General features: G+C 37.7%; 1 protein-coding gene across 7 annotated transcripts in view; it reads left to right on the forward strand.

Moving 5' to 3' along the window:
• The window catches only part of PMS1 (PMS1 homolog 1, mismatch repair system component), a 128,184-nt gene that overhangs the window by 64,065 nt on the left and 47,776 nt on the right, over window positions 1-16,343 (forward strand). For 6 of the 7 annotated variants that reach the window (XM_053598365.1, XM_053598369.1, XM_053598364.1 and 3 more), the window contains one exon: window positions 300-463. In XM_053598365.1, coding sequence (XP_053454340.1) covers window positions 300-463 — 164 coding nt within the window. Of the gene's footprint in view, window positions 1-299; window positions 464-14,738; window positions 15,053-16,343 lie in introns of those variants that run through there. The other variant, XM_053598370.1, reaches the window with a different exon arrangement.

A 16,343-nucleotide genomic window follows, 5' to 3' on the forward strand; every position in this document is an offset into this window, starting at 1 on the left:
AAACCCATGTTTCTCTGCAGTGGCAGAAATAGATTATGCTTGTTTAGGAAGAGATTGTACTTCATAGAGTACAATCAGAGTACAAATCAGAGTCTAGTAAGGAATCAGAATAGTTTGCAAAGTTGAGCCTTCTTTGGGGTTGAGGATTGGAGAGTTGGAGGAGGATAGACCTTCAGTGATAGAAGGGTTTAATTTCAAATCCATATATAACTGGATTTGAAATATATATATGGATTTGGATTTGAAAATCTGTGAAGTTATTTCCAAATCTAAATATGCTTTCCTCTATCTGCCAACAGGTACAACTGTAACTGCTTTAAGATTATTTAAGAATTTACCTGTAAGAAAGCAGTTTTACTCAACTGCTAAAAAATGTAAAGATGAAATAAAAAAAGTCCAAGATCTGCTCATAACCTATGGTGTCCTTAAACCTGACTTAAGGATTATGTTCGTACATAATAAGGTAAGTGTTACACTTTTATAAGTTTTTTGGCATATAATATAAAGGTGCAGTGTATTTTATCTGAATCAGATATGGGGTATGAACTGAATGTTTGTGCCCTGTGACAGAATTTATTTGTTGTAAACCTAATCACCAATGTGATGTTATTAGGACATGGTGCCTCTGGAGGGTGATTAGATCGCAGGGGCTCCAGAGAGCTGCCTTTCCTCTTTGACCATGTGAAAAGTCCACCACACTTTGAGAAGGTGTCATCTATGAAACACGAGTTGGGACCTCACCAGACACCAAGTCTGCTATTGCCTTGATCTTATACATCTCAGCATGCAGACTTGCAATAAATTTCTGTTATTTGTAAGCTACCCAGTTTATGATGTTTTGCTGCAGTAGCCCATAGACAGTAAGAGTCATTTTTCAAAACTTTAGTCCTCATTTGTTTAGTTTTATCTTTATTATATGAAGCGTATCTTTAATCTGTTGCCTAATGAAATATGATTGAACCTGTCATTTCTTAATATTTAAAATCAGCTATTCTCCCGACAGATTTTTTTCATCTAAGAAATGGATTGAGTGCTTCCTTTTATCTGGTGCTATGATAAATTCTGAAAATATGAAATTAAGTAATACTTGTTATTTTCTTTTAAAGAGTTCACAGTTTAGTGACATTTTCCCTTTGTGTTCTAATCACTTCTTTATTTTTATTTATTCATTTATTTATAGAGTCTCACTATGTCACCCTCAGAGTACTGTGGTGTCGCAGCTCACAGCAACCTTAAACTCTTGGGCTCAAGCGATTCTCTTGCTTTAGCCTCACGAGTAGCTGGGACTACAGGTACCTGCCACAATACCCAGCTATTTTTCGGTTGCAGTTGTCATTGTTGTTTAGCAGGCCCCGGGCTGGGCTCAAACTTGCCAGCCTCGGTGTGGTTGACCGGTGCTAGGCCAATCATTTCTTCTTTAGAACAGTTCGTTTATTAAAGTAAACTCTGGTTTATTTCTTTCCATTTTTCAAAGCAGGGCTGATAAGGGAAGGAACTTACTTTGTTTCTTAATGAATCTTAGGGGAGAGAAAGGTTTATTTTTTGATTATTCTGTTTTTTATGAAACTTCACTTGGGCATCTGAAATATTTAACGAAAGGAGACCAGAACCACACAGTAGTGTGGAAGCCTGATAAGGAAGAGGGAATTAACATTTATTGAGGGCCTACACAATACTAGGCATGTCAGTCTGCTGTAATCCTCCTAGCAAACCTGTAATCCTCCTAGCAAAAAATGCGGCAGACATCATTATCATTTTTGCAGTTGTCATCTGAACGGTTCTTTGAATATTGTTGAATAAATTGTTGAGATTTGAAACTTAGTATGCCTGTGAAGTGCAGGTTCTTTACACACTGCTGTGTTCTTCTGTCTTAATAACTACTCTGTATAATTATTTCCTAGGTTCGAGAGCACTTACAATAACCTTGTGAAGTAAACAGCATTATCTATTGGTATCAGGAACTTAAAGCTCAGAGCAATTAAAGGACTTGTTTTATATTTTACAATATAATAGTACTGATGGCAGAATTCTTTTGATACAGTTTTCTTTCTATTCCATGTCTTTTTACTTATTATCAAGAAGAGTCTTAATTAAACCAAGCCATGGTAGACTATTTATGATCAAAATCTTTGGTCATTTAAAAAAAAAAAAAAAGAAAAAGATAACATTCAACCACCTGTTCCTGCTGGCATAGAGCTCAACCAAATGATACCTCGAGATCCCTTCCAGCTCTATCATGCTGCAATTTCTCAGGATGTTGATGGATGGAGGCTCATCCTACTCATAAAAATAAACCTATGGCCTCTTGATCCAGAGAACATTTAGTTACAAAAAGTTGAATTGTCCTCAAGTTAAGAAAAGACCACAGCCAGAAGAAACATAATTTGAAAGGGAAAATAGATTAAAAAGGTAAAATATGAAGAGAAATAGAATAGCATATTTGTAAAAGAAAAGCAAATACAACTAAAGAGAAAAAATTTTGAGTAAAAAAGAATAGATGAAAACAAAATTATTTCCTCACATAATGAAAATGAATATATCAGAAATATTTGAGATGATATGAGAGTTCTTATTCATTGGAAGTTGGATATATATCTGCTAAGTTTTTGATAAGTCTATATTATTTTCCTGTGCACTGTAAGATTATCACCGTAGACATTTTCTTTTGGGAGTGGAAACCAGTGTTCTGCAGTATGCTACTTCTTGTGTTTGGAGGACACTGTTATCAGTACACATATTGAACAAAGACAGGTTCCTCGGTGGTCAATCATTGCACATGCAGTTCAGATCCTGAAGAGTATGCTTAGGTATTATATTGTAAAAGTCATGAAGGATTATCATAAGTCTGTAGTAAAATTAGGTGTTAACTATTATTACACAGGGAAATCATGGACTGAATTAGAATAAGCTATCGTCAAGCATTTTTCTCTGATTACAGATTATTTTCCTTTTTAATTTCTTAATAGTGCTGTCACGCCTCAAAAATGTTAATATATATTGCTTTCGTCCCTCAAAGTAGTATTGACATGTTTTAAATCTCTTTGAACATTGAGCCCTACCCTGCTCTTAGCAGCGTTTTCCTTTTAAACATGCCTACCTTCATCATTCTTTATGAGCTTTTGTAAAGAAATTTTTTGTCTTTGCTTAAAATCTGGACATGACAAGATTGGTGTCTTTTCCCCTTTATTTTGTCTTCTGCATTAGAAACAAACAATCATACTGCACATAATATGAGAAGTGCTATTGCTATTTTGATAACTTGGATTAGATAGTGTTCCTTCTTTTTATGAAGGTTTAACCTGCCAAGACATTCTTTGAATACTGATAATGTTGATGTTCTTGCCAGTATGGTTATGTTAGAAAGAGGTATTTTTCTTCTTTCATCACCATGTTCCTTGAAAGCATATTGAATAATGAGACAGCCAAAGGGAAATTATTTACAAGTGGATTCAGTGAGTTTATTTAAAGTAGATATTATTTGGGGGATTACTAGAACCATTCTTGAGATGAGCACTGCAGTTTTCAGCATCAGTTGTAATAATTGAATCCCTGTGAGATCATGCTGTATATATTTACCTTTATAAAGTAGCCATTTCCCAGAATTAGAATTTTTTTCTCAATGTGATATCTGAAACCATTTTAGTATTCTTGACTATATGAACATGAATAATTTTGTAGACCACTAGTTCAAAACATAAGGGCTACTCCTATACTTCATAATTGGTGATTTTTGTGAATACTGTCCTTTTCCTGAAATATTGTTTATGGTTTTAAAAATTGTTTTGATCAAATTTTGTCTTGATCATTAGAGGCCCATGATATTGCAAAAGCTGAATTGGATGTTATTTACAGAAGGTTTTAACTACTACAAAAGAGAGAGACTTAAAGAATCTCTTCCTTCCTATTCCCTCCTCCATGTCACCTGAGTGTTTAGGTTTATTAGGATCAGTTACTTTGTATGCTTTTGGTTTTTCTAATTTTCAGAGGTCTGAAAGAATAATGAACCAGCTCTGAAGGGTTGAATACCTCTGATTTCAGTAAGTCTGCAAAGAGGCTGAGCCTTGGCCAAGAACAGAAAGCTAGAACACTGGCTGTGGAGATTTGGTAGTGAATGTGATGTCTCCCTCTCTTCACATATTTTCTGAGTCTCTAGGATGGTACTCTTTTGTAATGGTATCTAAAGATTTGGATTACAGATCCAATCTAATACCCAATAATAATCTACATCCGCTGCATTCATGATATTCTTTGTTCATTTTATCTTCCTTTACCTCTTATGCATACTCAAATCATTTTTTTGAGACAGAGCTATGTCACTCTTGGTATCATTGCATCACAGCTCACAGCATCCTCAAACTCTTGGACTTAAGTGGTTCTCTTGCCTCAGCCTCCCAAGTAGCTGGGACTACAGGCGCCTGCCACAACGCCTGGCTATTTTTTTGTTGTAGTTGTCATTGTTGTTTAGCAGGCTCCAGGCTGGGTTTGAACCTGCCAGCCTCAGTGTTTGTGGCCGGCACCCTAACCACTGAGCTATGGGCACCGAGCTGGTACTCAAATCATTTTGAATGTCTCAGGTTTGTTTCAGCTTTGCTATAGGATGTCAAGGAAAAGTCTGTTGCCACAATTGGGCCTTTGTTTTAAGAGTTACCTTCCCATCCCCCAATCCCTACCCGGGTTATGTAGACGGTATAATGGAAGAGAGTGTCTAGTTCCAGATTCTGGCTCACAGTGCCAATCTAGAAAATTTGAGTGGGTTTTGTTTTTGTTTCTTTTTTAACTAACAAAAGTGGACATCCTTTCAGATATATTTTAAGATTAACTTGGGGCTGATTATCAGTCATAGTTGTTTTTGGTTTTGGAGATTTTTTTTGTTTGTTTTTTTGCTTCTTACAAATAAATGATAACCAAATTTATTAAATTTTTCTTTTTAATTATTAATTTCCTTTGCTTTTCTCCTAAATTCTGTGAAATATAGAAAAGATAAAAGACATATAAGTCAAATTTTCTGATTTCTGATTTTTATGTTTAATCACACTATTAGAGGAGTCTCTGAAGTCTTCCCTTGTCCTCCAGAAAGACTTAGTAATTCTTTATTCCTTTAACATTTTCCACATACTTCCACTATATCATTTTTATATTCCGTCTCCTCTGACCGCCTCTTATGGGGGAAGGGCTGCATCTGTCTTACCAGTTTTTCCCTTAATATTCACTCATTGCATAGCATAGCATGGAATATTAAATGAAGTAGGTAGTGTTAAAGTCAGAATATGTAAATGTATTCCGCACCAGTTTATTTATTTATTTATTTTGAGACAGGGTCTCAAGCTGTTGCCCTGGGCAGAGTGCCGTGGCGTCACATCTCACAGCAACCTCAAATTCTTAGGCTTAAGCAGTTCTCTTGCCTCTGACTCCCAAGTACCTGGGAGTCAGGCTCCCACCACAATGCCTGACTATTTTTTTGTTGTTGCAATTGTCATTGTTTTAGCTGGCCTGGGCCAGATTCGAACCCGCCAGCTCTGGTGTGTATGGCTGGCACCCTAGCCGCTAAACTACAGGCACCGAGCCTTTCTATGTATTTTAAAACCAACTATCTCAGGAATTTGTACTACTTTAAATTTAAGCTTGTATAAACTATGGAGAATATAGTAATTGTACAAAATGCAATCAGTAATTTAAACTATTAAATTTGTTTATTTGATTATTTCAAACTTAATTTGAGAAAGAAGAAAGTAACAGTTTGTCCCTATAAAATATGTCTTCCTTCTGACATATTTTAGGGTAAAAATAAAAACAAAACAACAACAACTAAAAAAGACTACCTGGGTGGGGCAATGGAAGGGAAACACTTTTGACGGAGGTAGTCACCGAGACAGGAATTTTCAACCTTTTTTCATTTCACAGCAAACTTGAACCTATAGTTAAACTTCTGTGGCACACTTAAATTATATTGATCAAAAAAAAAAAAAAAGAGTTAAAAAAAGGAATATACTTACTATGCTTTGAACTACTTTCAAAAATAATTTAATGGATGATCTTTAAAAATTTTTGTGGTACACTGATTGAAAATCACTGCTGTAAGAGCTATCTGTTTCCTGTGTGGTGTTTTGTTTCTATTAGGTTAAAATGCAACTACATAATTATTCTTTTTGTGATCCTTTGACCAAATACATTTTACATACTCATTATTTATCCTAATACATTTCTCTATTCCAACACTATAGATTTCTCTTTCAAAAGGAATCCTACACAAATGTACCTTTTGAAATTAGGCTAGGGAAGTTGATCATAATGATCTGTAAGGGCCCTTCCAACTCTCAAATTCTTTGAATTTTCAGAATGTCTACATATATCTTGAGCATTTTCATTTCTTTCTCTTTTTTTTTGTTTGTTTTGTTTTTGTTTTTTGCAGTTGGCCGGGGCCGGGTTTGAACCCGCCACCCTCGGTATGTGGGGCCGGCGCCCTACTTGCTGAGCCACAGACGCCGCCCTCATTTTTTATAAAATTTGGATTTCACATTTGTGTCACTTAGAAGTTCTAAGATGATTTATATATCAAATAATGAAACAATAGGTTGTAGAAGCCCCTACAGTAAACATGGTTTGTAAATGGGTCTTTGACATACTGATATTCAACCCAAATGCCCATCTACTGATGAATGAATGAAGAAAAAAAGGTAATGTATACATATACACACAATGGAATACTATTCAGCCATAAAATAGAATGAAATCCTGTCACTTACAGCAAAAGGATCAACTTGGAGAATAACATGTTAAGTGAAATAAGCCAGGAACAGAAAGACAAACACATACCACATGATCTCATTCATATGTGGAACCTGAAAAAGTTGACATCATAGAAGTAGAGTGTTTAACAGTGTTATAGTTACAGTTAGAAAAGGAGAATGTTTTTGTGTTCTGTGACACAATAGGGTGACTAGCAAGAAACAATGGATTGCATATTTCAGGGTAGCTAGAGGAGATTATGAATGTTGTCACCCCAAAGAAATGATAAATGTTTAAAGTGTTGGATAGAGTAATTACCCCGATTTTATCATTATTCTATATATATGCATTGAAATACCACATTGTACCCCATAAATATGTGTAGTTATTTTGTTCAGTTATAAATAAAATGATGAAATTAAAATGTTCTACTAGAGAACCTAAGTTCTAGAGAATCTGAAGTCCTCTCTAGATTATAGAGTTCACTAGTGAACAGTTCAAATCCTCATCCGAAAGCATTTCTAAATGAGTCTCCAAAGAAGCATTCTTTTATTCTTTCAGCTTTTCAACTTCTATGTATATGTAAATGCCTTGCACCAGACACAATGGTAAAAAAACTCAGAGAGCAGGTTCTAAGCACTTGATTACAGAGTTCACTGTGCTACACACTTAAATTCACTGTAATAAAGAAGCTCACAATCCATCTCTGAAGAAATAGGCCCCAGTTTTCCACCTGTGTATATGAGATTTCTTTCTAGGCTTTTACTGGTAGGGGTCAGTGCAGTAAGGCTATAAAACACTGATAGGAACATCGTTTAGAAGCATGTTTTAACATTTGATTGTAGAGTTCACTGGTAACAGTTCAGTTCACTGCAGTAAAACAGCTTGTATGGCTTCTAATGAGTCATGCTCAGGTTCAGCTTTTCAATGTGTGTGCTAAACCCTTCACAATAAGGCTGTCAACACAATACTAAGGAATATCATTAAAAAAGCGTGTTCTAAACTTGATTACAGAGTTCCCTGGTAAACAGTTCAATTTACTGTAAATTATAAAGCAGCTCCAAATGCATCTCTGGAAAAAAAAGTAGAAGATATTAGGCTACCTAGAACTTCACATTTGGAAGTACCAGTCTTTCAGCAAATAGTATTTTTAATGCTGCCTGCCTTGTCTTTATGTGACCCCAAGAGTTTGGATGGATTATTCAATGACTTAAATGCTAAATATAGTAGAAGATGAACTAAAGTTCAGATCTCTTAATTTTTAATGTAGTATTCATTCTCCCTTACTCTATGGCCCCTTCACATCTTCTAGATACAGAGCTTTGAATAGTACTTGGGAAGAATAAATGAGGGCTTACACTCTGAAGGATGTTACAGTATGAGTGACGAGATAGGATGTGAAAGTTATGAACATTTAAATAGATGAAAAGAATAGTGAAAATGTGGTTGTCAAATCATGTCCATAAATACCACATTTGTGGAAATTGAGAGGAGGAAAAGATTATTTCATTCTAAAATGGATAGGCTGGATATGTGATGATCTAGGTAGGTGAGTGTTTGTTTAACAAGTGGCTTGGCTGAGATGCAGCTGATGCTCAGATACATATTAGCATGTTTAGATAGGTTTTAACCCTATCATGAGTTCTTTCTTGCTCTGAACAAATAAAATACCACTTCAGGCTGGGCACTGTGGCTCAAGCCTGTAATCCCAGTACTTTGGGAGGCTGAGGTAGGAGGATTGCTTGAGGCCAGGAGTTTGAGAACAGTCTAAGCAAGAGTGAGACCTGGTTTCTACAAAAAGTAGAAAAATTAGCTGGGCATGGTGGCATATGCTTGTAGTCCCAGCTACTCCAGAGGCTGCGGCAGGAGAATTGCTTGAACCCAGCAGTTTGAAGTTGCAGTGAGCTATGAGGATGCCAATGTATCTTGCCCAGATCTTGCACAAAACCTTGTCTCAAAACAAAACAAAAAAAAAAACACATCATTTTTAGCTGCCGTGAAATGTTTGAGAGAATTTAGTCACACCCTTGATTTGACTAAGGCCTAGACTTACAGGAATAAAAAACCTTTTTCACAATTGGGATTCACTTCTGTACTAGCTATCAGATGGTGAGACAGGAGAGGCACAACAGAATCTTTGAGAAAAATTCTTCTGAGTGAGAGAAATTATCTGGTTTGGACAAAAAGTAGGATTTCTTCCTAGGCTTTCATTAGTAGGGATTAGATGAGAGTCCAGAGTAGTGGGTGTAAGACCACCTCTTTGTAGATTTCCATTAACAGGGATCAATAGGGAGCCTTTCCCTTAATGAGACTACCCATTTGTCCAACATGGCTCTTTCTTCTGAATGTATCAGTCATCTGGGATTCCCGGAAATCCATTATCATGGCAAAACCTCTCTAGATTTCTCTTAAAAGCCAGAATCTCATAATTGCTTTGGGGCCATCAGGACTCATCTCATTATGTTTTTTTCCGGTTTATATTAGGCAATCCAAAACTGGGGCTCTCAAATCATGTCTTATCAACCTGGACTATTACACAAATCATTGCTGTTTCTGTTTTTCACATCATATCCTCATCTCCCAAAACACCTCTATGTCTTGGTTAGATGGTGAGTCATTAGTCAAATCTCCCATGTTCTTAGCCTTCCTTTTGATCACCTTGCTCTTAACTACAATCTAGTTCCCTGATGACCTGTGTGTTAATCCATTTTTCATTGCTATAAAGGAAACACCTGAGAGTGAGTAATTTATAAGAAAATTATAAAGAAAAGAGGTTTGTTTAGCATGGTTCTGCAGACTGTTCATGAAGCATCATGCCAGCATCTGCTTCTGGTGCAGTTTCAGGGAGCTTCCAATCAAGGCTGAGACAAAGAGGGAACAAGCCTGGCACAAAAGAGAGAGAAAGTGGTGCCAGGGTCCTTTAAACAACCAGCTCTCCATGAACTGTGAAGGGAGAACTGCTTATTGCAGGGAGGGCATGTTAAGTGAGATGAGGGATCCATCCCTAAGACTCTTATTAACCTTCTACCAGGCCTCACCTCCAACACCGGGGATCAAATTTCAGCATGAGATTTGGAGATACCAAACATCCAAACCATTCCACCCTCTGTTCCTTAGTTTCTTTCTGGTGGGGACTGATTTCTATTGTCTGTTCCTCCCATCTCTGTGTCTCATTGCTATTTCCAGACCATTTTTTTTCCTTCTCTAAAGACTCAGCTCTGAATCTCAAGTCTTTAGATTCCTAGATCATTGAATCTCAAGTCTTTAGATTCCTAGATCACTGTTGATTCAGTGATTTCAGTATCTACATGGATAGCCTTTCCTAGTATCTCAAATCTTTTACCTCCTCTCTGCAGTGATTTATTCTCCTCCCCACCTATGCCTTTTATTCCCGTGGCTATCCCATGGACCTTGTCTTTGCCACATTTACATGTACTCAATATTTTCATGTCACGTATTCCATCTCTAAACATCACCTCCTATCTCTCACTTCAATAGTGCTCAGACTCTGTTGGACCTTCAGTGCACTGTGTTCATTGCCTTTTAACTGTTTCTTGTCTCCTGATGTCCTTAGTTCTTTCCGTGCTCTGCTTAAATTCCATGATCCATCATTATCATCCTTTCCTTGGGACTCTCAGTCCTCTTGCTCCTTTCTCACTTAACTGTCCTTATCTGACTAACCAAATTCTGCTTAAACCAACTCTTCATTTTCTCAGTCCCCAAACCAGTGCCACTGAACACAGTGCATGAAAACATACACCATGCTGCTTAGCACCAATTTAAATTAATGATCACTGATCTTTGTGCTCTGGGTAGCTATACTGTTCTCTAGTTCATTTTCTCTGATGGTCTCCTAAATCAGTGCTTTGAACAGACTTTAATGTACAGATCACCTGGGGATCTTGTTAAAAATCCTGATTTTGATTCAGTAGGTCAGGGAGAACCTGAGGTTTCGCATTTCCAACAAGGCTTCAGGAGACTCAACGGCTGGTCCTTGGAACTCACGTTGAATCGCAAGGTTCCAGATGACTCTTCTTGTCTGTTCTCAGACATCCAGTACCTTCTCACTCATGTTACCTCTTCCCTGATGATCTTGCTTTCAGTTGTAGTGACAACATTAAGAACTTCCACAAGCTACCCACCTGGCTGCAGTCGTACCCATATGGTCAGTTGTCCCTTCATCCCTTCTGGTACTGTACATGTTCCTCCACTTCGGAGCAGCTTTCTCTCTCCATTCATTCTCTCTTGAACCCGTTCCAGTCTGGCTTTTACTCCCTACTGCTCCACCAAAAATTCTCCTTATCAAGGTCACTTTTGACCTCCAAATTGCTAAATCCAGTGACTGTTTCCCAGTTCATATCTTAGCATTTGGCATAGTTGATGTCCCCATCTTCGAAACATTTTTTCACTTGGCTTCTTGGTCAAAACACTCTCTTGCTTTTCTTTCTGTCTTCCTAGGCATTTGCTATGAGTCTCCTAGTTCTATCTTATTTCTCTTACTTCTAAACAGTGTCCCAGGGCTTGGTCATGAAACTTACTCTCTTTTCCGTATTTTTATTCATTTTCTAGGTGTGCTCATTCAGTGTCATGACATTAGATACCAATTATACATTGGGAACTCCTAAATTTATATCTCCATTCTGTGATTTTTCCCTGAACTCCAGACTCATGGATCCAGGTACCACCCCATTGTCTCTCTTTGGCTATCTATTAATAGGCTTCTTACAATTAACATGTCATTAACTAAGGTTCATATCTTCCTTCCCAGACTGTTCTTTCCATATCCTCCCCCACCTGTATAAAAAAAATCGGTTTTTCCTGTTGGCAAACCAGAAGCGTTAGGGTTATTTTTGGCGACTAGTTTTTTCATGTTCTGTTCTGAGTCAGGAGGATTGTGTGAGCCCAGGAGTTTGAGTTTGCTGTGAGCTCTGACCAGGCACTCTAGCCTGGGGCAACAGAGTGAGATTCTGACTCCAAAACAACAACAATAACAATAATAATAATAAATCTGATTCAAGAGTAAATTCTGTAGGTCTGCCTTCAAAATATATCTGGACTGATAACTACTTTTTACTGTACTTGTGACTAACACAGAAAGATGGCAAAGCAGCAAGGATCAGTTTCCATACTCAAGACATTTCCCTTCTCTTTTGGTTGAGAGAATCCTAGAAAGTCACAAGGAGGGGGGCTAAATTTGGCTATTTGGCAGATGGGTGTTATTAATTCAATGGAGCAGGAACAGCCTATAAACATGATCTCATCTAGGATGACCAGGTGGGTGGGTAATGGGATTCTGTTACAGTAGAATTTGGTAATGTGGATAAAGGAATCAGAGTTGTCCAGTCTAAGCAAGAGCAAGACCTCATCTCTACTACTAAAAATAGAAAAACTAGCTAGGCGTAAGGGCACATGCTTGTAGTCCTAGCTACTCAGGAGGCTGAGGCAGGAAGATGGCTTGAGCCCTGTAATTTAAGGTTTCTGTGACACCACTGCACTCTACCCCCACCCCCACCCCCAAATTGTTTTAGGTAGAGAAATTGTATAAACATAAAAGACAGAGGGAAAAGTAGAGAGCACGTTAGAGGCAATGAGTAAATTGATTTAGAGGAGTTCGTATTTTATATAAGAGAAGAGAGGAAGACAAGTCCAGAAAGATAATTTGAGGGTAGTTATAAAGGATCTTAAATGCTAGACTGAATTTCTTTTTTAAATCAGAAAGCATTAAAACCTTTTGAATAGGCAAGTGACCTGCAAGGTTCCAGATAACTCTTCAAGATGCTTCTTCTGGCAATTAGTCTGGCAGTAGTATGCAGGGAGAAGTTAGAAAGCTGTTAAAGGGTGGCGCCTGTGGCTTAGTGAGTAGGGCGCCGGCCCCATATGCCGAGGGTGGCAGGTTCAAACTCGACCCCGGCCAAACTGCAACAACAGCAACAAATATCTGGGTGTTGTGGCGGGCACCTGTAATCCCAGCTACTTGGGAGGCTGAGGCAAAAGAATCACCTAAGTCCAAGAGCTGGAGGTTGCTGTGAGCTGTGATGCAACAGCACTCTACCAAGGGCAACATAGTGAGACTCTTGTCTCAAAAAAAAAAAAGAAAGAAAAGAAAAAAAAAAGAAGAAAGCTGTTAAAAAATTCTGGGCTGTAAGGGCCTGAATAAACACATTGGGCATGGAAAGCACAAGTATAAGTATCAATCGTACTTGTTTACTAATGGCCTGCTAAGGAACGAAAAGGTTTGAAGATACCTGGTGTACTAGGAAAGTGGTAATCCTTTTTAAAATCTCTGAATGTGTGCCTCTGTCTTTCTCCTTTAATACATAGCTACCTTTATGAATTACACTGACATAATTTTGATTTCATTCAAAAAAAAAAAAAAGGCTTCTAGACGCAAAACTTTTAAAGTAAAATTGTTGCCACACCAATAGAGAGTTGTTAACTAGTCAGTTTAAAGAGAAAAGCTAATCAATTTTAGGTGGGGGTATTATTTGTCAGCCTTAAAATTTGTAGCTTGTTTAAAAAAAGGTAGGGAGCAGAAGTAAGAAGAATAAAGAACAGGGCGGCACCTGTGGCTCAGCGGGAAGGGTGCCAGCCCCCATATGCCGAGGGTGGCGGGTTCAAACCCAGCCCCGGCCAAACTGCAACAAAAAAATAGCCGGGCGTTGTGGCAGGCGCCTGTAGTCCCAGCTGCTCGGGAGGCTGAGACAAGAGAATCGCGTAAGCCCAAGGATTTGGAGGTTGCTGTGAGCTGTGTGACACCACGGCACTCTACTGAGGGTGATAAGGTGAGACTCTGTCTCTACAAAAAAAAAGAAGAATAAAGAACCAAATTGTTGGGATGTTTGCCTGAACAAAAAAGGAAGTATAAGAGAGGAAATACCAAACAGGAAGTATGGGAAAGGAAATGCCATCAGGGAAATGAGCACCAGGGAGCCAGATGACAGGAGTGCAGGTTCAGTCTTCATCTGAAGGAGAACACCTCAGGAACCATGGTGAGGACAGAGTTGGAGTGCAGAAGAGACTGAGGGGTATCTTCATTTTGAGTGAGTCATGAAGAAGTAAGAGCAAGTCCAGGAAAGAAAGGCCTTATGAAAAATAAAATGTAATAGATAAAATGTTCTATTACGTGAGAACAAAGGCTGTAATCAAATACTGTATTATAAACCAATAGCAGCTTGATTTGCAAATAACTTTCTGTGAAGTTAAATGTGGTAGGAATTAACATTAGATCAATTTTTTCCTTTTTGCTGTAGTTAGAAAGTGTTTCTTCAATATTTTAAATTTTCAAAGAATTATTACTATAGGACTTCCAGGGACTGCCATAATTTTCCTTTCATCCTTAACTGCACATCAAGAAAATAGAGTCTAGAGTTAGACAAGCATAGCTCAAATTCTGTTTAGGCCTCAGTTTCTTCATCTTTAAAATGGAATAATAGTACCTACTTTACACAGTGAGGTGTTTTAAGTGAGAAAAAACATTCTTAGCGTAGCATTGCCTGCTACATAAGTGCTCAATAAAAGTTAATTGTTGTTGATGTGAATATTATTAATATCTGGTTAGATTAAAAAGAAATTGGCCTTAAAACTGATTCTTGAGAAAGACTAAGTGGGCAAAGGCATTTAAAGCAGGGAGAACAGTACATGCAAAGTCAAGAAGTTATCAGATGTCCGAGAAAGCTGGTCTGGGAGGAGGGAGGAGGCTGGAAAGGTTGCCTGAGGCCATGTTCTGAAGGACCTTGCCTACTTTACTTGAGAAAGTGGATTTCCTGCTAAATCAGATGAGTGCAGTAGGAGACTAACAAAATAATTCTCATGACAGTTGGAGGATGGGCCAAATTATATTTGGTCTTTGTATAAAACTGTAGAAGCTGATTAGGTTGTCTGGGCATTTGCATGGGGCATGGAGAAGAGGGTTTAAATAAGAGAAACATTTCTGATATAGATAACAGAATTTTATTATCAATTGGAAGTAATCTTTATTGTTTTTTTTTTTTTTTTTTTTTTTTTTGAGACAGATCCTCAAGCTGTCACCCTGGGTAGGTGCCATGGCATCACAGCTCACAGCAACCCCCAACTCCTGGGCTCAAGCGAGTCTCCTGCCTCCGCCTCCCAAGGAGCTGGGACCACAAGTGCCTGCCACAACACCTGGCTATTTCTTTTTTGGTTGCAGCTGTCATTGTTGTCTGGTGCGCCGGGGCTGGATATGAACCTGCCAGCTCAGGTGTATATGGCTGGCGCCCTAGGCACTTGAGCCACAGGCGCTGAGCCAATCTTTATTGTTTTTAAAGACTGAAAAGTATCTCTATACTCTCCGTTGGAAAGTCATGCAAAAGGCCTGTGCGCTGTCTCGGGTCTGTAATCCTAGCACTCTGAGAGGCTGAGGTGGGAAGATCATTTCAGCCTAGAAGTTTCAGAGCAGCCAGAACAAGAACAAGATCCCATCTTACAAAAAATAGAAATATTAGCCAGGTGTAGTGGCCTACACCTGTATGCCCAGCTGCTTGGGAGGCTGAGACAGGAGGAATGCTTGATCCCAGAAGTTTGAGGTTACAGTGAGCTATGATGACACCGCTGCACCCTACCCTGAGTGACAGAGCAAGACAGAAAAGTTGGTTACACAGAGATTAACTGTATACCTTAACATTTTTATTATTTAATTTTTTGGTAGATCCTACCTTTACTCCAAACCAGTAAGTATGAAAAGGTAGAATAGAAAAGTTACTTTCATCTATGTCTCTCATCTGCCTAAGCTTCTGTAAACCACCCCTTCCTTAGGCAAAATGTCTGTTACTAATTTCTTTGTAACCTTCAGGAAAAATAATTATATGCTTGTTCTGTTGCAAAAAGAGAATATAAGAATATATTTTTGTTTCTAGTCCTTATCTTAAACATTGTATTGTTCTTAAATTTTAAGCCTTTTTAATTTTGTGAAGGCAAAAAGTGGAAACCTAATAAACACGTTTATGTAAAAAAATAAAACAAGTCAAAAACAAGAATAAAATAAAAAATATTTAAGTAGAGTAATAGTAAATATAAAAGATTTTAGAGCTTGATTTGTGCTAAATAAATTTTACCAACATAGAATCATTTTTGAAAGTCTGAACCTGGTTAGCAATGATCAAATCATGTTACTATGTTAGTATAATGTGGTATTGTTCTTTTAACAATTGTATTGATATTGTGATGGAATAATTTGTAATTTTATGCTAAATTAGCAGTGTCTTACTGGTAAGCTGCTACAGCTAAAGTTGCCATATTGCCAGTGTGGGAACAAAATTGCCCTTTTTAATATTGTGTTTGTGCTCCTGCCCTTCTCTGAATCAGATTCAGCACAAATGCATACCCAGGAATCGTTAGCAGTAGATGGAGATCTAATTGTATTAACTTTAAGAAGGTGTTGGAAGTAGTTAAACCTTCTGACTTTCAAGAAATTGTGAAGTAAAAAAAAAAAAAAGAAATTGTGAAGTTAGTACATGTTTATAATTTTCAAGAGAAGTTTGGTTGTATTCTAAGGTAATAATATATACTCTATTTTATATTCTAGAGCAGCAATTCTCAACCTGTGGGTTGCGACCAGTGAAAATCCAGCCCCGGCTGAACTGCAACCAAAAAATAGCCAG

This window comes from Nycticebus coucang, chromosome 7 (genome assembly GCF_027406575.1).
Source record: "Nycticebus coucang isolate mNycCou1 chromosome 7, mNycCou1.pri, whole genome shotgun sequence".
NCBI lineage: Eukaryota > Metazoa > Chordata > Mammalia > Primates > Lorisidae > Nycticebus > Nycticebus coucang.